Genomic DNA, 23,570 nt, shown 5'->3' with positions numbered 1-23,570 from the left:
TGTCTCTTTACATTTGATATCTTAACATGTATTTCAGAGTAGAGATTTTTTTTTTAATGGATTTATTAGCCTTGTAGCCCATATAATTTGGAGTGCTCATTGCTGGTTAATTGATCGCTTTTACTTTGAAAAAATACATTACAAAGAAATCGGGGTGGGGGAAGCTTGTACTCTCACAAAACTAAGTTGATCAGAGTTAACTTATCTGTGATCATTCACTTGAAAAGCATACACAGTAATGCCTATGACCTGCACAGTCTAAAGAGGTTTGGAGGTTGAAGGGATTGAGCTGGTGTGTGTGAAAGACTGTGGTGAGGGTGTTTCTGCTGAAGAGTGTGTATTCATCACTACAGTGCACAGTGTATTTGAAAAACACGTTTTATTAAGCAGTTTACACAATCAGTTGTTCACAGTCGGCAGTTAAAACACATACATATTCACTGCTATTAAAATCTTCAGGCAGCAGTGAAAAACATACTCAAATAAGAAAAAAAAGTACCGTGGCTCCTTAAAGAACGAAATGTTAGGTGATGTCACTTGAGACAGGAAATGAGGGGTTTTTTAAAAATACACATTTACCGTACTTTATTTAGGTAGGTCTCCCCCCTTGTTTGCTTATAGCACTATACAAGTTTAAGTGCCCAGAAACCAAAGTAATGATGGACTGTGAACCATTTCAACTTAAAGTTTTTGCATTTATCACTTGACACATGCTATTTGAACACTGTAATACAGGAAACACTTGAAGCAGAATACTTCCCAATCAGTACCAATGACTTTCATTAGATAACCCTAAATATCAACCTTTTCCTGTTAACTTTGAAACCAATTTACTGCTTTTTTCTTTCTTTCAGTTGTATCATACTTCTGGGGAGGGAGGTGTGTCTAAGCTCTTTCTAAAGTTCACCATATATTCTTTGCATAAAATACAATTTCTACTTACAACCTGACTTTAAATTTTAAAAATACCTAATATTTTGAAAAGTGGTTTCAAAGTCATTTTGAGTCCTTTTTTAAGCTGACCAACATACTGAAAGAATTCTTCAAAGACTTTTTAAAACAAAAGCACTTAAGTTACCCATATTTCTAACCTGTAAACTGACGTTTCTTGGCAAGATGGGCATCCTGAAGACCCTGAAATCAGTGTTTATTTGTCATGAGTGAAAGAAGGAAAAAGAAAATATTTACTATGTTCTCAGGCTTTTAAGATATGGCTTATAAAATGTGTAATATGTATCCCAGGATATTTCACATTTTTCTGCAGTTTTCCAGTGGACCTGCCTATGGAATACTGAAAACATAATTCTATAAAAAAATATTCCTAGAGACTTAATCAGTTATTTTAAAAAGAGGCAGTAGGGAGAGACTTTTATTAAATTATTCTGACAAGACCCTTATGCTAGTGGTTGCCAAAGTTAAGGCTATTTAAAATGTGCCATCTGCACAAACATGGCTCTAAGAAAAATAGCCATATTCTGAGTCTAAAGTATGAAGACCACACAACCTCTTCTCCATTCTCAATGATACCACAACCTGTACTGTTGAATTGAAAATTTTGCCAATGAGTGCACAGATCTAATATGTTTTATTATAAAAGATACCTGAATTTAAATTTCTTTTGAACACCTAATGGGAGGAAATACATACAATAAAAAATACAGGTTTTATTTACCTTGGAAGAGTTTGTACTGTATCCAAAAAGGGAAGATTTCTATCTAAATTTAAGTAAGTCAATATTAGAACTATATAAAAATCTTAAGGCTCATTGGCAAAGATACTGATAAATTGTCACAGAAGTACATGGCTTTTTTTTTAATGATTCCTGCTTGACTTGGTTTTTCAATGTGTGAAAATTGGTCAGCCAAAAAAAAAGTCAGATTTAAAGAGAATCTCTTAACCATGGAAGAATCATATCCAAGGTCTTAACTGAAGGTTATATTCTGCCTTACTCTGAAATTGGAACATTTAGCACTAGTCAGACCAATGGAAAATGCTATTAAATATAAGTGCTTAAAAAGGATTCTTGTAACCCATGCTTTCAGAATGGTAAAAACTGGTTTATATTATCATACCACCTTAGAACATTCAAGTTTTGCTACCTAGAGAGGATTGTTTGATTTTATCAAAGTGAGGTCTAACATGTTTTTCAAACCTTTCCATTTGGGATACAGAAGAAAGCTGCGTCCAGACAAATTCGATTTAAAATGCTGCAATCTTGCTTGCTTCTCGAACACCACTCAAATATGCCCCTGTAACAGTCTGTGGGAAATGCCTGTTTGTTGCCTGTTAAAAAAAAATTATAATTCGAGATCATGTATAAGAAATTTAGATGACTATCAAAATATAATACGAACTTAAGCTTTTCTCCCATCCTCCTAAAATGTTGCCCCTCCTGTGTGCTCACAGGAACACTCGACTCACCCATCACAGCACCTGAACATTTCTGGCTTAGCTCACCATGTTTCACCAAATTCATTCTACACAGTCAGCACTCGTGTGAAGTACTGTGTGACATTCATGAAGGTATTATGTATGCCAGGTACTGGAGTTAAGAATCCTGAGTAAGACAGCCCCCTCCCATCAGACAATCACAAGAAGTGAATCAGTTCATCCTTGGCTGGAGTTTTGCTGGATGGCTACTAACAAGAAGAGGTGTAACAAACACAGAAGGGAAAGAAAAGGTGAGGACTATCAACAGAGAACCTCACCTGCAAGGAGGGTATAGTGGGAAGAGAATAAGCAAACCAGGACAGGAAAGTTAGGCTTGGATTTACAACTGTTAGGTATTCTCTGTCATTGTTAGGTATTCTTGCCTGGAAAATTCCATGGACAGAGAAGCCTGGCATATATAGTCCATGAGGTCACGAAGAGTCGGACGTGACTGAAGTGACGAGCACAGATGCAACCAAGACAAAATCTGGGATGTATTATGGGAGAAGAGTAGCTAAAATGTTGTCAAGTAGGTCATAGAAATGGAGAAGGCAATGTCACCCCACTCCAGTACTCTTGCCTGGAAAATCCCATGGACGGAGGAGCCTGGTAGGCTGCAGTCCATGGGGTCGCTCAGTCATGTCCGACTCCACTTTCACTTTTCACTCTCATGTATTGGAGGAGGAAATGACAACCCACTCCAGTGTTCTTGCCTGGAGAATCCCAGGGACGGGGGAGCTTGGTGGGCTGCCATCTCTGGGGTCGCACAGAGTTGGACACGACTGAAGCGACTGAGCAGCAGCAGCAGGTCATAGAAAAGGGAATATAAGAAACACGAAGTTCCATGTGAATTTAGGTTACATGTTACCCAAACTGGTAGCTGGCATGAAATGGAAAAACATCCTGGTGCCAAAGACTTTAATAAGTGGGAGGATGATCAGGAGGTCAGGGGGACACCATTACTCAGGGGAAAAGAGTAGCAGAGTAATAGAAACCTCAAAAGAAATGGGTTTTATAAGAAGTACTTAGTCACTTCAGTCGTGTCGGACTCTTCGACCCTATGGACTGTAGCCCGCCAGGCTCCTCTGTCCATGGGATTCTCCAGGCAAGAGTAATGGAGTGGGTGCCATGCCCTCCTCCAGGGGATCTTTCTGACCCAGAAATTGAACTCAGGTGTCCTGCACTGCAGGCAAATCCTGTATCACTGAACCACTGGGGAAGCCCTTTTATAAGAAGCTGAGGTAGCAACTGGAGAAGACTCTTATTAGAGTCCCTTGGACTGCAAGGAGATCCAACCAGTCCATCCTGAAGGAAATCAGTCCTGCATATTCATTGAAAGGACTGATGCCGAAGCTGAAACTCCAATACTTTGGCCTCCTGATGTGAAGAACTGACTCATTGGAAAAGACGCTGATGCTGGGAAAGATTGAAGGCAGGAGGAGAAGGGGACGACAGAGGATGAGACGCTTGGATGGACCGACTCAATGGACATGAGTTTGAGTAAACTCTGGGAGTTGGTGATGGACAAGGAAGGCAGGCATGCTGCAGGCCATGGGGTTGCAAAGAGTCGGACACGACTAAGCAACTCAACTGAGGTACAATTGTATCAAAGCAGCAAAGTCAAAACTTCTAAAGCCCATTCATGGCCCTTTGGCCCTATTAGGGCCATCTTTTGGAAGCAGCTGACAGTTGTGGCCTGGAATGCAACCATTATGTTCTGTTCCAACAAAGTTGGCGCTTTATAGCCCAAAGAGGAAATCAAAGTCAGCTAGTTTAAAAATGATATTCTTTTGTAATAATTCAAAAACCCTGAAAAGAAAATATTAAAAACACTTAATTGAATTGAGGAGAACTGTATAACCTAAATGGTATTAGGGTATGAACACAGATGAAAAGAGTGCTGAGAATTTACTCTATTTTGATGAACTGGATGGATGTTGGGGGTGGGGAAGGGGTGGTGGGGAATAGCAAAAGCAAACTAATTCAACAATAAGTACTGAAAAGAGAGATCTAAGAAGTATGAACCCCAACCCTGAAAAGTGGTAAGGAGGAATCCTGGGAGGATACATCTGCAGGAGTCCCCAAGATAAACTAGAGCAAAGAGAAGATGTCAGGAAAGGGGGTTTCAAGGAATGGAACCTACAGGCTGTCCACCAAGTGGGGAGGCTTGTGACTTCCCTGGTGGTCCAGTGGTTCGGTTCAGTTCAGTCGCTCAGTCGTGTCCGACTCTTTGCGACCCCATGAATCGCAGCACGCCAGGCCTCCCTGTCCATCACCAGCTCCCGGAGCTCACTCAGACTCAAGTCCATTGAGTCGGTGATGCCATCCAGCCATCTCATCCTCTGTCGTCCCCTTCTCCTCCTGCCCCCAATCCCTCCCAGCATCAGAGCCTTTTCCAGTGAGTCAACTCTTCGTGTGAGGGGTCCAGTGGTTAGGATTCTGCAACTCTGCGTTTCCATTGCAGGGGGCATGAGCTGGATCCCTGGTTGGGGAATTAAGATTCCTAGGCATGGCTCAACAACAACAGAAAAAAGTGGGGAGGTTTAAGAAGCAGTATAAAAAGAGTTATGGAGAAGGAAACGGCAACCCACTCCAGTATTCTTGCCTGGAGAATTCCACAGACAAGAGGAGCCTGATGGGCTGCTGTCCATGGGGTCACACAGTCAGACATGACTGAAGCGACTTAGCAGCAGCAGCATAAAAAGAGTTAAGCTAATGAAAGAAGAGGCTACTATGATTGAAGAGGAAACAGCTGTGTAAGAAAAGAATCAGCGGTCGCCTTCCTGGCTCAGTAGTAAGCAACCACATCATATAAGCACTGACACTAATTTAAAATTAAATTGTGAAGTAAACAGAGAGGGAAGAGATGAAACAGGCTAAGTCTTTAACCTGACAGGAAGTCTGGAGGTGATGTCTTAACTTCTTAAATCCAAAGACAAGAAAGTAAAAATCTTAAGGCATGAAGTAAACTCCAGAAGAAAACAGCAAAAAGAGTTAAAAATGGCTGCTCAGGGAATTTGAGGAGGATATTGTCAGGGTACCTGCCGTTCATTGCCATAAGACTTTTGACGGTATTTGATGTTGCTTTTAAACTCTGAACACAGACCACTTCAACTAAAACCAAGTGATCCAAATGAAAGTAATCGGGGTTGGAGTGATGAAACCCACCTCGCCAGCAAAAAAGACGGTTCCTTGTATTTCCTCAGCAAGGATGTCATAGGCCTCACCGCTGCCCCCCGTCTTCACGAAGCTGTACGCCATCTGGATCCAGGGGTCCGTGCTCCAGCGGGTGACAAAGTACTTGGTGGGATCTGGGACCTCCTGTGTCAAGCAGAAGGGATCGGAAGGGACTTGGACTGGGTGCAACCCAACCGTTCTAAGATTACAGCCCTCCCTCCATCCGGAAAGTGAGTTAATCCCTGTGGCATCCTGGGACAGCAGTTCCCAGTATGACCCTCCTGCCCGCCTGTTGCTCTGCCCAAGCCTCTGTATCTGTGTCTCTTCCTCTGTCGCTCCCCCATCTTTCTGACTTTCCCCAACACCCACACGTCTCCTCACTTCAACACCTTGTCCTTCTGCCAGAGACAATTTCCCCACCTACCAGAGGTCATCACCAAAGGCTAAGAGTCCAGGCATTCCTCTTCCCTGGGGCTTCCCTGGCGGCTCAGACAGTAAAGAATCTGCCTGCCAATGCAGGAGACCCAGGTTCGATCCCTGGGTTGGGAAGATCCCCTGAAGGAGGGCATGGCAGCCCACTCCAGTACTCTTGCCTGGAGAATTCCATGGACAGAGGAGCCTGGAGGGCTACAGTCCATGGGGTCGCTGAGAGTCGGACATGACTGAGCAACTGACACACACCCACGTTCCCCTTCTCATCACCTGGAATGCGCTGGACCAGAGGAGGAGAGGGACGGGCAGGGTCTGAGGACCTCTGACTGGAATTCTCAACAGGCTTCTCCACAGAACAGCTACACCGGTCATGTTTCACTCTTTAAGTTTCAGATAATTCTGTAGGCTGACCACTGCCAAGCGCCACCGTGAAACAGATTTCTGTACAAACTGTATGCTAAGTTCCAAATGATTGATTTGGAAACAAATTTTGAGACAAAGTCCCAGGTGAGGGACTACTGTGAGAGAGAACTGCACCATGTGAAATAAGCAATACCCCGAGGGCCCCCCTTTCTAATGTACCTTATGTCATTTCTCTTCTTTCTACTTCTGCTCCTTTATTGGGAAAAGACATACATCGTGCCATTTATAACTCTCCAGAGACGGTGAGATTTAGTAAACTGGCGAATAGAAAGTATCTTGAGCTTCTTGGAGTAAAGGGAAAGAGACTAGCAGTGGGGGGGGGGGGGTGCAAGAAAATTCTGGACAAGGTCCCTTTGAATGGAAAACTGCTGTCAAAGCTTGCGAGGGTTTGGGAACAGGATACCCAAATATAGGATCTCTGGAAAATGCTGAGTCTTTTCCCTCTTGAGGAGAGAAAGGGGATGTGCATGATGTGAAGGAAAAAAAGGAAGAGAGTGTAAGAGGAGGAATGGGGTACTATTATAAGCTTCACTGTGTCCCCCTACTCAAATTCAGATGATGAAACCCTAACCCGCAGGACCTCAGAAGGCAAGTCTATTTGAGATAGGAGTTCGATGAGGTAAGTCAACGGTAAGGACTTTCATGAGGTCATTCAGGTGGGCCTTAATCCAGGATGCCAAGTGCCCTTCTAAGAAGAGAGGATTTGAACACAGACAACACAGAGGAGAGACCACGCGAGGACACGGGGGAAGCAACCCCCCACCCCAACCCCTCAATCTGGTGTCTAGTCTCCTTAATTGTGAGACAGTGAATTTTTGTTGCTTGGACTACCCAGTCTGGGGCAGTCTGTCATTGTGGCCCGAGTAAACTAATGCTTAAGAGGAAAGTTGGGGCTTCCCTGGTGACTCAGACAGATGGTAAAGAACCTGCCTGCAATGTGGGAGACCCAGGTTCAATCCCTGGGTCAGGAAGATCCCCTGGAGGAGGGCACAGCAACCCATTCCAGTATTCTTGCCTGGAGAATTCCATGGACAGAGGAGCCTAGCGGGCTACAGTCCATGGGGTTGCAAAGGGTTGGACACAGCCAAGCAACTAACACTTGGATATTAAAAGAGAGAGGAAGACTGTGGCCCGTTGCCCTGAGCCCCTTCGTACTCAGTAGGAACAGATTAGCACAGGAAGTCAGCGGCAAGTGTGTTTTTCTCTTTTCAAAGGGCGTGTGTCTGACCTGCTCCTTGAAGAGCTCGCGCAGGGTGGCCATGCACTGCTGCAGCACCTGCTTGTCCTCCAGGCTCCGGACGGCTGCCACCGCCTCCCCCGCGATCACCGACATCAGCACGCTGTGCTGCTTCTGGACACGTGACGGGGAAAAGCACTTTACAGGCCGGGCTTTGGCGGCCCGAGTCTCCAGACGCGCGGGTCTAAGCACTGGGTTGGCCAAAAAGTTCGTTCGGGTGTTTTCAGCCGATCTCATGCAAAAACCCAAATGACCTTTTGGCCAACGCAACAGACGTGGCCCTCATCCTCACAGGACACAGGTCATCATTTCCTACTGTCTTGTGGCCCAGGCCACCCACCTTCATCTACGCATTTTATTGTTCCCTGCTGGAAAAACTCCAGAAGTCATGTACATATCAAACCCCTGGGTTCTCTTGGCTTTTCCCTTCTAAGAACTTGTTTTAGAAGAAATGGAATGAGATTGAGAATGGAACTCTGGACATTAAATAATGGGGGGGAGAAGAGCCCTTCTTGAACAATAAGGACATTCTGCTCTTGGCTCCCATGCGGAACCTTTGAAGATAAATTGTCTTGGGACAAATGCGCCGGAGGAAAAGCTTTGGCAGGACATCAGCACAATCATCACTTTCTAGCCCAGGTGGTCCTCTCCTTGGTCCTCCTCCCCCAACCAATCACGTCTAGTGAATCCCAGACCCGCCCTCGTGTGGGCCAATCATACCTGCCCCTCTCCCCCCGGAGGACCCTTGGGGAGTATATTTGAAGTACCATTCATTACTGTGCTATCACCAACTCACCCTAAGAGGAATCTGGAAGAACTCCTCCACTTCCATGGCAAAGAATTCATTTCCCAGGGACCAACATTAGTACTTTAAGAAAACATGAGAGACACAGGGGCTCCTTTCCTACAGGGAAGCATGCCCTGCAAGTGTCCCCCCAGCATACAAACAGACAGCCAGAGTATCCACAATGTCTATTAGTTTCTGGGCTTGACACGGGAGTAATTACCAAACCAAATTCTAAACTGTTAACAAGGGAATTCAAACCATGTTCTAACACCCATGACTTTACCTGGGGATCCATGTCATAGAACACGGCAAAAAGCCCTCGCTTGCTGGCACTAGGAGGAACGTGACCAAAAAAGTCAGCCCCTTGAACTTTACTGTCCCAAAACCTGTAAGGAAATTGCAAGGCAATCTGGAAAGCAAGCAAGAGAAAGGTGGTTATTAAGAGTTCACGGAAATCAAAAGTGTGGCAATCTCTAAGAAGCCACCCATAGCTCTTAAATACTTATGTTTAAAAAAAAAAAAAAAAGATGTTCCAAAAAACTCAAACACACTCCCTTTCCATTCTTCTATCCTTTGTTCTCTCTGTGAACATCTGTTTTTTAATGCCATTCAGTCCTGTCCTCCCACGGATAATGGTGGGACCCACTGACAACCTCTAGGCTAATCCGAAGATGCGGAGCACTGCTGAGACTTAGTCTTGAAGCTTATGTTCAGGAGATGAAAGTCTTACTACTCATAGGTCTGTTGGTACCTACTGCAGCACTGGCAGATTCTGCTAAAGCAGTTACTCAAGGCAAAGGAAGTAAAACACTCTCCTCACTGGGGCTAATTAGTGAAGGGTATGAGGGGTTCCCTGGTAGCTCAGCTGGTAAAGAATCTGCCTGCAGTGCAAGAGACCCCAATCTGATCCCTGGGTCAGGAAGATCTCCTGGAGAAGGAAATGGCAACCCACTCCAGTATTCTTGCCTGGAGAATCCCATGGACAGAGGAGTCTGGTAGGCTATAGTCCATGGGGGTGGCAAGAGTCGGACACGACTTAGCGACTAAACTACTATTACGACCACTACTAGAAAAGCAGAAGAAAAAAAAACCTGCTTATTTATATTCCCAGTTCAAACGATGAATAATGTAAAGTCTTTCTCCTGAATCAAAACTTGCAGAGCTCGGTCCGCTCTGCTCTTTTTGTTTTGATGCTATCCTTCTGTATTCTTCAGGAACAATTACTCAAAGGAAAAGGAAGTCTTCGAATGTGATGTGGATTCAAAAATCACCTATTTCCCAATACCAGAAGTTTGGGGATCCCTGTCATCTGATACTCATCTCTCTAGTGGCTGCCAGGCTTAAGTAATTCAGTCACCTTTTCAATGATGCCTGCTCCTAAGCTGTTGATGGCCTTCATCTTCTTGTCTGACAACGGTGGATTAAATTGAATGGCACCTTTCTGCAGTAAAGCCAGTGGCACAGTGACTAACACCTGTGGGAAATAATGAACCGTTTACATTTTGTCAAGTGTTTATCAATGTACTCTGTTGGGCTGGACATCTTTCACTTATAAGCTGGGGTAACTTCCAATTGAAACTGTGTGATGCGTGCTGACTACTAAAAATATCTGCTTTCATCATTTCAGAGCAGGCTTTTTGAATCACAGCCTGAAACTCCACTCTAATTTCTCTAAAAGCCAGAATACAAAGAAAAAGAGCAAATGGGCCGGGTCAGGGTCAGGCAGAGGGTGACGCAGCAGGGTTAGCGCACCTAGCGTGTTGTCCTGAACCACGAGCTGACTTGCAATTTTATAAGGCCTGTGAGTGTCAGTCTCAGTCAGGTCTGAGTCTATGTGACCCCATGGACTGTAGCCCACCAGGCTTCTCTGTCCATGGGATTCTCCAGACAAGAATAATGGAGTGGGTTGTCATGCCCTTCTCCAGGGGATCTTCCCAACCCAGGTCTCCTGCATTGCAGGCAGACTCTCTACCATCTCTACCACAGGTTCAGTTCAGTTCAGTCGCTCAGTCATGTCCGACTCTTTACGACTCCATGAATTGCAGCACGCCAGGCCTCCCTGTCTATCACCAACTCCCAGAGTGCACCCAAACTCATGTCCATAGAGTTGGTGAAGCCATCCAGCCATCTCATCCTCTGTCGTCCCCTCTTCCTCCTGCCCCCAATCCCTCCCAGCATCAGGGTCTTTTCCAATGAGTCAATTCTTCGCATGAGGTGGCCAAAGTATTGGAGTTTCAGCTTCAGCCACAAGAGAAGCCTACAATTTTATAAGGTAGTATTTAAAAAATTTTTTTTTACCATTAGGAGGAATATTAGATATTGGCCTGATTCTTACCTGGGGAATCACAAATACGGATGCTACTGACAAGTAGTTTTCAACTCTGGTCACATGTTGGAATCACTTGGGAAGCTTTAAAAACATGACCAGACCAGTTCAGCAAGAACCTATGTCGGGTGGGGCTTTGTAACCTTTCTTGTTAAGCACCTCCCAGGTGATTCTACCCAGAGAAGGAAATGGCAACCCACTCCAGTATTCTTGCCTGGAAAATCCCATGGACAGAGGAGCCTTGTGGGTTACAGTCCATGGGGTTGCAAAGAGTCGGACATGACTTAGTGACTAAACCAGCACCACAGGTGATTCAGAGGTGCAGCCAGGGCTGAGAACTACTGCTAGTCCAAAGTCTATATGACCAATACTCACTACCTAGCTAGTTAATGGCAGGAACAATATGAGGAATTATCCATCCCCCCCGGAATTATACACTACCCCATCTTTCCCATTTGACATGCAAACCATCATTTCTGTGTGAATACCAAGGACTATGAAATATTTTTAGTTAACTGAAAAGCATAAAACACAGCCAGTCTAGGAACTGGTGACAGTTCATCAGTTTTTGGTTAACACTTCAGACATAATTAAATAGATCGATGGGGTTTATTAAGCCCCCTCCACCCTCAAAACTTTGTTTTCTAACACTACAGAAATCTCAATGTGATTTCATATATCACATTACAGCACCTTTCACAGTCTGCCTACTAAAGCTGTTTACAAAAAATTCAAATGATGTAAAAGTACTTCTGCCAGTTTCAAGATAAAAACACAGAGTGTTCTCGATCTGAAAAAAGGTTCTGCGGTACAAAAACAAAGACACCGCCCACTTAGAAACCACTGAATTAAACAAAGGAAAACAGGTTGCTCAAACGCAGGACTTCTCAGAGCCTTTAATATGCTCTTATTTAACCCGAAACACAGACTCATATATCCTACTTTACAAACTTATTTGGCCAAAGAATTTCTTTCCTTGTTCAACTCTCAGAACTAATGCAGCACTACCCAGAATTCCATCTGCCATGAATCTATATGCTGGTCAAATAATTAAATCCGCTTTGTACAACCACACACAACTAGTGGAGATACAGAATTCTTCAGAGGTCAAATAAGGTTCCAGGGAGATGGCTAAAGGCAAACTGCTTGGTGGAAAAGCCTGGTCTCCCTCGCTCCCAGGCCCCTGGCAGCACCCAGTGGAAGCACAGCGCTTACCTTCTGCGCTGTACACACTGTTGCGTCGGCAGTGGCAACTTGCACTTCATCTCCAGAATAGTCAATACTCTGTACCTGCTCAAGAAAAGCAATTATGGAAAACATAATGAGGGATGGAACCACACGATCCGGGGTCCTCTCCAATTCTTTTAGGATGGGAGTTTACATTTCCCAGGCTATGGGGAACCACTTCCTGGCATTCGAAGAACTAAGCAGTTATCGCTTCCTCCAGGGAACTCTCACTCAGTCATTAAAATTTATAAACACTGTGTCAGAATATGCAAAAATATTTATCACATCGTGTAAGGTGAAATACAGATATATATATGTAATTGCCTCTATGATTATAACCACGTACAACATGATTTCATAGAAATGTATATTTGAAGGGAAAATTTAAGTGTGAAAAGAACCGCACTGGATCAGGGAGGTGGTGAGCAACCCGAACGCTTGATTATTAATAAAAGTGCATCTCAGTCACTATTGTTTCCAACAACAGCAGTGACCTAATCGACAAGGATAGTGCAACTGATCACAGTATCAAAAAGTACCTGCAGACACTGGCTGAACATCAAAGCAGGCGCCCGTCTGCTATCTACAAATCCCAAACTTCACATGCTCCAAACGCCACCAAACCTGAGCCACCCACCGCCGTGGACACTCACCGGAGACCTGAGCCGGATGTCCAGTCCCTCAGCCAGTTTTTCTAAGATGACGGAGTATCCGGGAGTGAGGAGGGTGTGGTCACCGGCAAACTGGGCAAAGAATTCATTGTGGTCCCAGGAGCGAGCAGACACCTGGGAAACACCAGGAGAGGTTGGAAAACAAGAGATGGTGGAAAAGCTGCGGCTGCACCTAAGGGACGAGAAGAGGAGCCCAGGGTGGGGAAAGCCATCCCAGGGCAGGGGGACAGAGGGTGAAACAGGAAGGGAGCGGGGGTGATGGACGAGCAGCTACAGCCAGGTGGGTACTGCTCCAGGTGAAGGAAATTTCTCAGTAATGCACAGGAAAGCTTATTTTAGAACAAAATGTAGATATGATTTGGCCATGGGTACCAATCCCTGACAAAAAGATGTATTATACATCAACAACACTGGAAAAGGAGAATTCTATGAGAGGAGACCCGCATCGGATCAACTCCATATAGAAATATGCCACCTAGATGTCTTCGACATGGAAATTCCATAGAAGCTGAAATGCAGCATGATTTTAGAGAAGTGTTATTCCAATTGCAAAGAATCACCGAATGCAACGTCAGTTGTTGTCCCTCCCCCACCCCTACCAAAGAGGATAATTAAGTCGGGGATCATCCACAGAACCATGATTCAATGTGCAGCATATCCAAGTTGCATGATCAGAGCTGGTGACATGAATTGAAAAGTGAAAGTTAGTTGTTCAGTCGTGTTCAACTCTTTGCAATGCCCTGGACTGTCACCCGTCAGGCTCCATGTAACTCTCCAGGCAAGAACACTGGAATGGGTAGCCATTTCCTTCTCTAGGGGATTTTCCTGACCTAGGCAATTTTAAATTTATTTTAGCAAGACAAACAGATCCTAATTGCAAAGATGCTCTATTCTGGCTTCTTAAGAGCAGTGTTTTCAGCTCCCAGTTGCACAGGCACGCCTTGAGGGCCCCCTGAAGAGGGCAGTGGACAGACACAAGCCTGTGACCCCTGCCCCTCAGCACAACAGCCTTCCTGTATTCAGGTTTATAGCGTGAGCATCTTCACAGAAATAATGCTTTGCAGAAATAATGCTTCTTTAAAACGTCTCCTGCTTTAAAGAATTTGTTTCAAAACCACCATGGGATTTGTATACTCTAAAGCTGTGGTTCTGGGACTTTTAAGCAGCACACCCATTGATCCCCGTTATCCAGACCATCACGGGCTCAACGTTTCAATATGGAAACACACACACAGAGAAACAAGCATGTTCAAAGCCCACCTGATGGAGGTTGCTGCCACAGGCATATTCCAGGTTACTGAGATGGAACTGAAGCACCTGCTCCTCCAGCTCACTGAACTGGATTCCAGACTCTTTGATAAAAGCTTTGTAGATCTCCTCTATCTTTTCTGCAATGGGAATGGAGCAAAGCAGAAAAAAAAAAAAAATTTTGGACATTATGGTCCAATTCCTTATCCTTTGTGCTCCACCTCCTTCAACCCGCAAGGCCTCAAACTTTGGAAGATCTTTCCCAGGTGGTCCCGGGGGAAAGGGTCAATGTCTTGACAAGGTTGGTTTCTCTCAGGAAAGAAAAGCTATCTTAATGGGGAACGAAGCTATGAGGGTCCTGTGTCTTCAACCCTGTTTCATTTTTGCTTAGTGGAGAACCAATTTTTTCCTTTGCTTGAGATAAAGGAAAAGTAACCTCCTGTCTGTATATATAAATACAGACAGAGAATTCCCATTCCCTTTCCGCTCCTACTGAACCACCTTAAAGTCAAGTTCTTTAACAGCTCTCCTTGACCAAAAGATTTATCATAGACTGACAACTGGCTATCGTCTCTCGCAAACATTCCAAATATTCCACCATGGACTTTCACGAAGGTAACTCTCCGGCTCAACACCTTTAATTACTGGTTCTCCATTGCCTATGTAATAAATTCCAAAACCCACAGCCAGACAGTGTGAACACATTTTTAGCCTTTCCAAAGACAGCAAATCCCACCTGCCCACTCACTCAATCTTTTCCTGGTAAATGCCAACCCAGCAACATCTGCTACTACCATGCTTCTTCTTGGAATGCCCTCCCCCCGTACCTCGGTCCCATCCATCCTTTATAGACTAGCATCACCTGGTCACTACCAGCCTCAGGAATCGCTCCCTTGGTTATCAACACCCAGCACTTATCTATCCCATTCAACTAGAACTTTCAACTACATATACACATCCTGGTGTTATCATTCCGATGATTATCTTAGATTCCTTTTGTAGGGAGGTGGAGGGGGACAAGGGTTGTGCCTGACAAATATCTCAGCAAAAATGACTTCTTTATAATGTTCCCAGTGATGACAACCATCCGACGGAGACACGGCAGACTCAAAGCTTCTATAAGGTATTCTGCACATGCTTGACTAGAAACAGAACTGGGTACCAGTTAACTTTTTTTTCGACAACTGAAGGTTCTCATTAATATGTTCCATTCTTATGCTAGACTGCTGTACGGAGATGTCCACGGCATCTCTGTGCTGCGCTCTTCTTCCTAGACCTCTGGGTTTTTTCCACTTTCAGTACCTTCTCATACCAGTGCCATCCTTGTCTCCCACTATGCAGTTTCTGTTTTTCTTTAGGTTTCGTAAAGGTGTGGGAAGCATCAAGATTGCTAAAATAGTACATAAAATTAAAGTAGAAGCAGGCTGAGAGAAGCCTTAATGTGATTTCTATGTAAATAACATTTTAAAGCTTTAGTCCATTTGCTTTGTGAAATTCACTCTAACTTCTAACTACTTATACTTTTGTCTTTTGAGCTAAATCTAATAAGGTGAGAGCTCCGACAGCTGAGAAACCACTAGGCAGGCTCTAATGTAACCTCATGTAGAGATGGGGGCATTATTACTAAAGCTTTTCAAAAAAATATATCACTATGATAAAACAACTACTTATAGAGTAAATATGGTTGGTCCTCCCTTAATAACTTGTTTTAAGTAAAGCCAAAACAACATTATTAATTTCTGTAGACGATGATCCTGCAAGAACTGTAAAGAGAACGCCGCCCAGCAACTATCACACAAACACTAAGCAAATTCTGAGAACATACTGCAAGTCTGCCTAGTCACTGTCTTCCAGAAAATTCAACAACTTGCCACTTGGTCTGGACACTGCCACATTTGGCTAAATGATCCCAGTCAACCCCAGGATGTTTCTAAAAATGTTCTGTTATGGTTTGTCTGTCAACACTTTTACTAAGGGTGGTTAGAAAGTGGGTCGGTCTCAGAGGTGAAGAATTGAGGTCATGGGGGGTGGGGTGGGATGAGAGGATTAAAAGAAGAGACAGACAATCCCTGCTGAAAAATTTACCCCAAACAGAGATGGAGCGTATGCCAGAACCCTCACACAGAAACACAAAGTTGAAACCAATTAACACCCTGACAGTTGAGTTAAAATGCTTACAATGTAAGCGACTCCACTATGCTCCCGAGAATAAAAATGAATACATTCAGGTCATGAAATCACAGGTTAAATAAATATCAATTTAAGAAGCAATTCAGTAAGATCTCAGCTGGTGCCCTCAGGGAAATGAGCTGTTACTGTTAGGTTTTCTAGAGGGCTGTGGTGAATATGGTCCATTTGGTACCAAAGCCTAAGTTTTGAATTAAAATTCTTAAATTATAATACAGAGTCTTGCATTCTTAAACAAAATATATATACATTAAAAAAATCTTAACCTTCTGTCTGAAAAAGGAAAAGAAATCCTGGCACATCGAAACTCTTATCTAGAAAAGTCATTATATGGTGGCTAGTTATTCACATAGAGCTTATTACATGCTTTCTTAAAAGCAAGCTCTTCTGGGAAACTGAAAATTAAACATTTATGTGATTTTTTAAAAACATTGGCTATGGTGTGAAGTAAGCTCTGTGTGTGTGTGTGTGTGTGCACACACACATATCTAAAGGTCCCTGAGGCAGTTTTGTTCCCCTTTGTGGAATGGCCAGTCCAAAAGGGATGCTCCGAAAGACTATTCTCATTGGGTCCACCCAGGCTCATGGATGAATGATGCTACCGCTGATCAAGCTTAGGTTAGAATGAGACTCAGATGGAACAATCAGAACACCATTCTCCCCATACCTCCTAAAGGGACATCTTGGAGCTGAGTCTTATCCTTCCTCCACTCAGAGACCACATCCAAGAGAGCATTAAAATGAAAATCCATGCGCTTGTCAATAGTGGGGTCAGTTATTCTTCCACCTTCCTGAATTAAGTCACATCTTTCTCCAAACTTATGCATGCTGATGCCAAGCTTCAAAATAATAAGAATAAGAAGGTGAAAAGTTTTCCCTGGAAAAAATAGATACAGGTTCTAAGCTGCAATCAGACAGAGCTCTTGTGGAGCAAAGGGTCAGTCAGGATCTCTCAAAAATACAGGCTGATCAGGGCATGGCCGCAAAGGCAGGCAGTGAGAAACCAGCATGGCACCGGAGAATGGAAGGGTGCCAACAACAGCTTCCAGGCCATGCCCTCCACCAAGATTTATCCATGCTTCAGACGCTAGTGCTGCGCACCGCCCCTCCCTGCTCTGACACCCCCTCTCCTCTGTGGAGTCTCACGGGAAAGAGCACACAAACGCACAGACACTCACAGAAGCTGAGGCTGAACTGACCGTCAGTCAACAGTTCACAAAAAGCCTTGGCCTTCAAAGAAATCAGGTAGGGTTGCCCAACGAGAGACAGGAAGCCCAATTAATTCTCAGACAAACAATGAATACTTTTTTTTTTTTTAAGTATAAATAGGTCCCAGATAGTGCATACAAAATATTCCATGGGATACTGGGACATACTTATGTCAAAAAAATTATTGGTGTTTATCTGAAAGTCAAATTTAAATTGGCATTCTGTATTTTTGTTTGCTTAATCTGGCAACCCTATAGCAATAAGCTAATTAAGTGGCCTGCAAATTAACACACAGATATAATTACAGACCGAGGCGGGGGAGGGGGGATTAAGTCTTCCAGTTGCACCTTCGGCGAAAGGAAGAACTGTACTTGTTATTTACTTTTCAGAGGGGATGACGGGCAACAAATCATTCTGGGTTTATTGCATGTTATCCAGAGGCATATTAATACTGCACACAAGCAAACTGAGGCCATCTTTTGTTCCCCTACAGTACAAATCTTAAAGAAACTCACTTGTTCACACATGAGTGCTACTGGGTTGTTAACACAGCCGTTGACAATCTGGGCTCCTCGTCCCACCGTGACGCCTGTGAAAGACTTATCATCCCATACTCGGCCTCCGATTCTGTCTTTGGCCTCCAGGACAGTCACCTAAAAAGACAGACAATCGGAGAAGCTGAAGAAGATGGAACAGTCATCCCAAACGCAGTACAAAGGTGAAGTGACACAGTAAGATGAGTTTTGCATCTAGTTAATATATTATCATGTTATTAGAAAAACGACTTTAAAAAGAAGGCAGTGTGTCAAGGATCCAGCAATTCCATTCCTGGGCGTCTCTCTGGACAAAATTATAATTCAAAAAGATACACGCATCCCCATGTCCGTAGCAGCACTATTCACAATAGCCCAGATGTGGAAACAGCCTAAGTGGCCTTCGACAGATGAATGGAAAAAGAAGATGCAGTGCGTGTATATGTACACACACACACACACACACACACACAGTAATACTATACAGCCACAAAAAAGAACAAAATAATGCCATTCACAGCAGCATGGATGGACCCAGAGATGATCATACTAAGTAAAGTGAGTCAGAAAGAGAAAGACAAATACCCCATGATATCACTTATACGTGGGATCTATGACACAAATGAACGTATCTGCAAAACAGAAACAGACCAAAAAAAAAAAATCACATGTGATTCTAAGCACGACCCCAGGGGCTTGGCCAGCACAGACTGGTCCCACAGCCAGATTACTTTATCTCCTCCAAATTTCTGATGCTGGAGGCGGGGGAGCTGCTCTCTGGTGGACAGCCCTGTGCCTCAAAGAGTGACTCTGCCCTTGGTTGTAGAAGCTGAAAATGGGAAGCCTCTTCAGTCCAAAAGCAGTCCTTTCACTTCTGGAGCCCCAGGAGCACTCCTTCAGATGGCTCCAGGAGGCTCCCCGAGCTAAGCATCTCTGAGGTTACTCAGAGGAATCTATTTCCTAACCAGGAGGGGTGGTTTTCCCAGAGAAAGGGGAGAAGAACAGAGGTCCCCTGAATATTCTTCTTCCTTGGACCTAAATTCCTTATTTTCTCCAATTAGAAAAGGCTACAACTCGTGACTCTCCACCTTCTTTCTGACTTCAGATGAACTAGAACCATCCATTTCCAGTTTCTTTTTTCATTTATAAGAGGAAGGCTGAATGTTAAAGAAATCTCCTCCTCCCCCGAGTTTGGCTAGAAATAACTTTTTTTTAAATCAAAATATAGTTGACTTACAATGCTTCTGGTGTACCACAAAGTGATTCAGTTATACATATAAACACATATGTATACATACAGTTTTTTTTCAGGAATAACTTTCCCTGTAACATAATGTGAGTTTTCTAAGCAAAAAACACATAAGAAACCTTGGTCCTAATATCTATTGCTGAAATATACATATAGCCAATTAAAATACCTCACAGCTTAATACCTCTTAGACAATAATTTGAAATGCAAACACACTTCCTATAAACTCAACTCAGATTCTCCCGTTTTTGTCAGTAGTATATATAGAATCCAAGACATAGATCTTGCATTCCACCAAAAGGAAAACCTCTGAGGCATAACCACTGCAAACTTTCTCATTTCTGAAACTCTGCCAGCAGAGAAGATGCTGTGAAAAATGTTGATTCTTTTAGCCACCCAGAGCACGGAGAAAGACTAATTCAATTCTACCAAATTGATTTTCACGTTTGGTTTAATGGAAAACCAAAGTCCTTGCAAAACAAGTTTTTAAAAAATGGAGAAATGAGTCAGACCTAGGAAGTCCCAGAAATCTGGGAGACTTGAATGAATCTAATGGAAATTAGATACTGAATTGCATAATTTTTTTGTAATCGACTCTATCTTGGCTAATTTTTAACAAGTAGAATAAGGCAACACACTAAGTAAAAAGAAAGAATATAGCTAGCTAGTGGGAAGCTGCTATATAACAAAAGGAGCCCAGTTAGGTGCGTTGTAATGACTTAGGGATGTGAGGGGAAGGGAGGTCAAGAGGGAGGGAATATATATGTATAATTATGGCTGATACTCATCATTGTATGGCAGAAACCAACACACACAGAAAATAAAGGATTTCTAAAATTAATAAAAATAAAATGTATTTTGATATGAAAATAAGAAAGAGTATCTTTCCTTGGGGAAGAAGGCTACCCCAAATATGGTAGTTTAGTCGCTAAGTCATGTCCGATTCTTGCAACCCCACAGACGTTATAATGTATGCAGTATTCTTTGCTCAAATCAGGAACTAGTTTCACAGTCTTAGAAAATTTGGACCAAAGGAGCAGTTAACCATCTGTTTTTGCCTCCATGTCCCCCAAGTCTTACCTTAATTCCAAAGTTATGCAGTTGCCTAGCAGCTGCTAATCCAGCTGGACCAGCCCCAATAATGATGACTGATTTCTTTACGAAAAGAAAAAAAGAAACAAAAATCCAATTAGAGCAATGAAAAAAAACGTACTAGAAGGAGCCAACTGCCAAGCAATGTTAGTTCATCTGTATTTCTTTGCTGTCCCATTTTTAGAAAGTTATTTCCCTAAAGAACACATCAGTACTTGTCCTAAGCCATCCACCCTTTCCTCTTTTCTACCGTCAAGGAGAACAGTAATTTATATTCTTTCCCCTGAAGAAACGCAAAATCTACAAAAGTCTCGCTAAAGCTTTTACAGCGATAATGTGAGTTTTACTTGTATTATTAACGTACAATCATGTATCATGACCGTCGGTAGCAGCGCTGCTAGAGTTACCGTCACCTACGTTGTGGTAATCTTTAGGCAGAAGATGCTGGTCAGGGCCAACACTGAGCACTCCTGTGTTGATCAGACCTTTCCTCGTCATAAAATAAAGTATCCTCTCCACCTCCTGCACGCATCGAATGCGCACGAGACCCCGGACGATGATGTGAGGAATACATTTCTGAGGAGTAAGAGCTTCCTGTGTTTGGAAATAAAACCAGATTGTTACACTAACTAACCGAAAACAAGTCTTGGTTCCTCAAAAAGGGAAAACACAGAATGAACCATATGACCCAACAGTTCTGTGCCCATCTACGTACTGGAAAGAGCTCAATGCATGGCAGCATTATTCGAACTGCCAAAAGGTAGGAATGAGCCAAGCGTCCATCAGCGGATGACAGTACAAAGCAAAAGGTGGTCTGTGCATACACGGAATGTGATTTGGTCATAAAAAGAAACGGAGTACTGACACACGCTGCGACAGGGAAGAACCTTGAAAACGCCATGCCAAGTAAAGCAGCTGGTTACCAAAGGCCACATGTTACATGATTCCATTTAGGTGAAACACCCACAATAGGCAGATTTTACAGAAACAGGAAGTAGGCAGTGCTGTGCTTCGTCGCTCAGTCATGTCCGACTCTGTGCGACCCCATGAACTGTAGCCTGCCAGGCTCCTGTGTCCAAGGGCTTCTCCGGGCAAGAATACTGGAGCGGATTGCCATGCCCTCCTCCAGGGGATCTTCCCAACCCGGGGATCGAACCCAGGTCTCCCACACTGCAGGCGGATTCTTTGACCATCTGAGCTATCAGGGAAGCCCAAGAACACTGCAGTGGGTAGCCTATCCCTTCTGCAGGGGAACTTCCTGACCTAGAAATTGACCCAGGGTCTCCTGCATCACAGGCAGATTCTTTACCAGCTGAGCTACCAGGCAAGCCCAGAAAGTAGGCTAGGGTTGCCAGAAGCTGGGAGTAGGGAGTCACTGTTTAATGGGTGTGGGGTTTCCTCTTGGAGTAATGAAAAAGTTCTGGAATTGCACAGAACTGATGGTTATACAACACTGTATATGTACTTAAGGCCACTGAACTGCACATTTTACAATGGCTAAAATGGTAAAAATGACAAATCTCACGTGCACATTTTGTGTGGTGTGTTAGTGCTCAGTTGTGTCCAACTCTTTGCAACTCCATGAACTGTAGCCCCCCAGGCTCCTCTGTCCATGGAATTCTCCAGGCAAGAATACTGGAGTAGACTGCCACTCTCTTCTCCAGGGGATCTTCCCAACCCAGGGATCGAACTCTGGTCTCCTAAACTGCGGCAGATTCTTTACCATCTGAGCTACCAAATAAAAAAACAACCTCCCAGGGTAACTGGAATCTACCATTTATCACTAAGACATAGTAAGACCAAAGGGAGGTCTGCCTGGTGAAGGAAGAAAGAAAGGAACAAAAGAGGCACACAGCCATCTCTGTTTTATCATCTAAGTTTCCCCTCACAGAGAATGACCGATATGGGGAGTGTGGGTGCAGAGCACACCACAAATATATTCCTGACTCAATAAACCACACAACAAAGGCCATTATAGAAACCCAGGCTGCTGCTGGCCCTGGGATCTGAAAAAGCTAGGTTCTCATCACTGATAAGATATAGGAGGAACGGACTTAGGAACTTCTCAGAAAAAAAAAAAAAAAAGACCCTGACTTTGTTTACTCCAGAAGCTTTGGCAAGGGTTGGTTCATCTCAAAGATTCAAGAGTAAGGTGGCCTCCTCGCAGGGTCATGAAGTTAGAACAGGTTTGGACCTTGGGGCGCAGTGGGGAGGTGCCTGCTCTGGCCTTTCTTCCACTTGTCCCCAACCCCCAGCTCCAAGAGAACCTGATCAAACACAGGAAGATGACTACAGGCTCAAAATACGAAAGAAATAACATGTACAACATTGGCTTGGATTGCTGCAGAAGATTAAAAAATGTGTTTGTATTCATGACTTAAAAAAAAAATATTTAGTCTGACTCCTTGTGTGTTTTTCTGACTCCTTAAAAGCAACCATATTTGAGTTTTCCTGCTAGAGTATTAAATAGATACATCTTATGATCTTATTACAAATTAAAATAGAGCCACACTGATAAGCGGAGGACTTTTTAAATTAGAGTCTTCCACAGTATAAGACCAATTTCAAAGTCATCTAAAAAGAAATGTCAAGAAAAATGAACCCAAGGCTGTTTCTGAAAAATGCATCTTCCTTCACAGTTTATTTACAGGAAAATTCTGACCACAGTTTTGTTTAGTTCAGCAGATGTTTACTACTTAGTTTAATACCTACTTCAAAGCTGCTGGAGAGGAAATGAGTAACTCTACCTTGCCCAGCCCACTCACCTGGGTGTAATTCATATCAACTGCATTTACAGCTGTAACTTAATCAAATCATCTAGGGCTGGGGTCTAATTCAATGAAATACCAGGGCAGACCCAGAATATCTTTCTTTAACCAAGACTGGCAGTCTGGCAAAATGTTCTACATTCAGCAGGCACTCAAATAATTGCAGAAGAAATTAATAAATTGGAAAAATACAAGGGTCAGGAAAGACTTTGCTTAAAAAAAAAGAAAAAATTGTAGCACCCCCACCCAGCCCATCCCCCAATTTATCTTCATCCCTTTCAAGGTAAGTGCTGTTTGACGCCCCTAACATTCATTCAGTCCCAGAAAAGAACCAATCACTGGTTTCAGATGCTTGAGGATAACAAACTGAGGAAGAATCCTGCCCTCCGGGGGGTTTATGATTCAGTCTTTAATGTTTCATTCTTTTTTCTCCCGGCATTGTCATCGGAACTCCTTGACCCAACTTTGCCCTGTACCTGCTCACTCACCAGAGAGTCAGAATTCTGGTGGCACATGGTCTGAAGCGGTGGTTTTCAGGTGGTGAGTCTTTGCCCCGTTTGGCAATATCTGGAGA

The 23,570-nt window shown here is 43.6% G+C and overlaps 1 protein-coding gene across 2 annotated transcripts in view; it reads right to left on the bottom strand.

Moving 5' to 3' along the window:
• Positions 1–1,775: 1,775 nt before the first annotated feature.
• Positions 1,776–23,570, bottom strand: part of KDM1B (lysine demethylase 1B) — a 36,862-nt gene continuing 15,067 nt past the window's right edge. For both annotated transcript variants that reach the window (XM_052649058.1, XM_052649059.1), the window contains 12 exons: positions 20,646–20,822; positions 20,217–20,291; positions 17,870–18,007; positions 16,813–16,984; positions 13,971–14,098; positions 12,693–12,824; positions 12,028–12,102; positions 9,844–9,960; positions 8,770–8,895; positions 7,691–7,813; positions 5,599–5,751; positions 1,776–2,283 (listed from right to left, as the gene is read on the bottom strand). In XM_052649058.1, coding sequence (XP_052505018.1) covers positions 2,200–2,283; positions 5,599–5,751; positions 7,691–7,813; positions 8,770–8,895; positions 9,844–9,960; positions 12,028–12,102; positions 12,693–12,824; positions 13,971–14,098; positions 16,813–16,984; positions 17,870–18,007; positions 20,217–20,291; positions 20,646–20,822 — 1,500 coding nt within the window. In that variant the 3' untranslated portion in view covers positions 1,776–2,199. The remainder of the gene's footprint in view (positions 2,284–5,598; positions 5,752–7,690; positions 7,814–8,769; positions 8,896–9,843; positions 9,961–12,027; positions 12,103–12,692; positions 12,825–13,970; positions 14,099–16,812; positions 16,985–17,869; positions 18,008–20,216; positions 20,292–20,645; positions 20,823–23,570) is intronic.

Source organism: Budorcas taxicolor, chromosome 11, assembly GCF_023091745.1.
Source record: "Budorcas taxicolor isolate Tak-1 chromosome 11, Takin1.1, whole genome shotgun sequence".
Lineage (NCBI taxonomy): Eukaryota > Metazoa > Chordata > Mammalia > Artiodactyla > Bovidae > Budorcas > Budorcas taxicolor.
The sequence above is the reverse complement of the archived record's forward strand: the minus strand, read 5'-3'. Positions and strand labels throughout refer to the sequence as shown.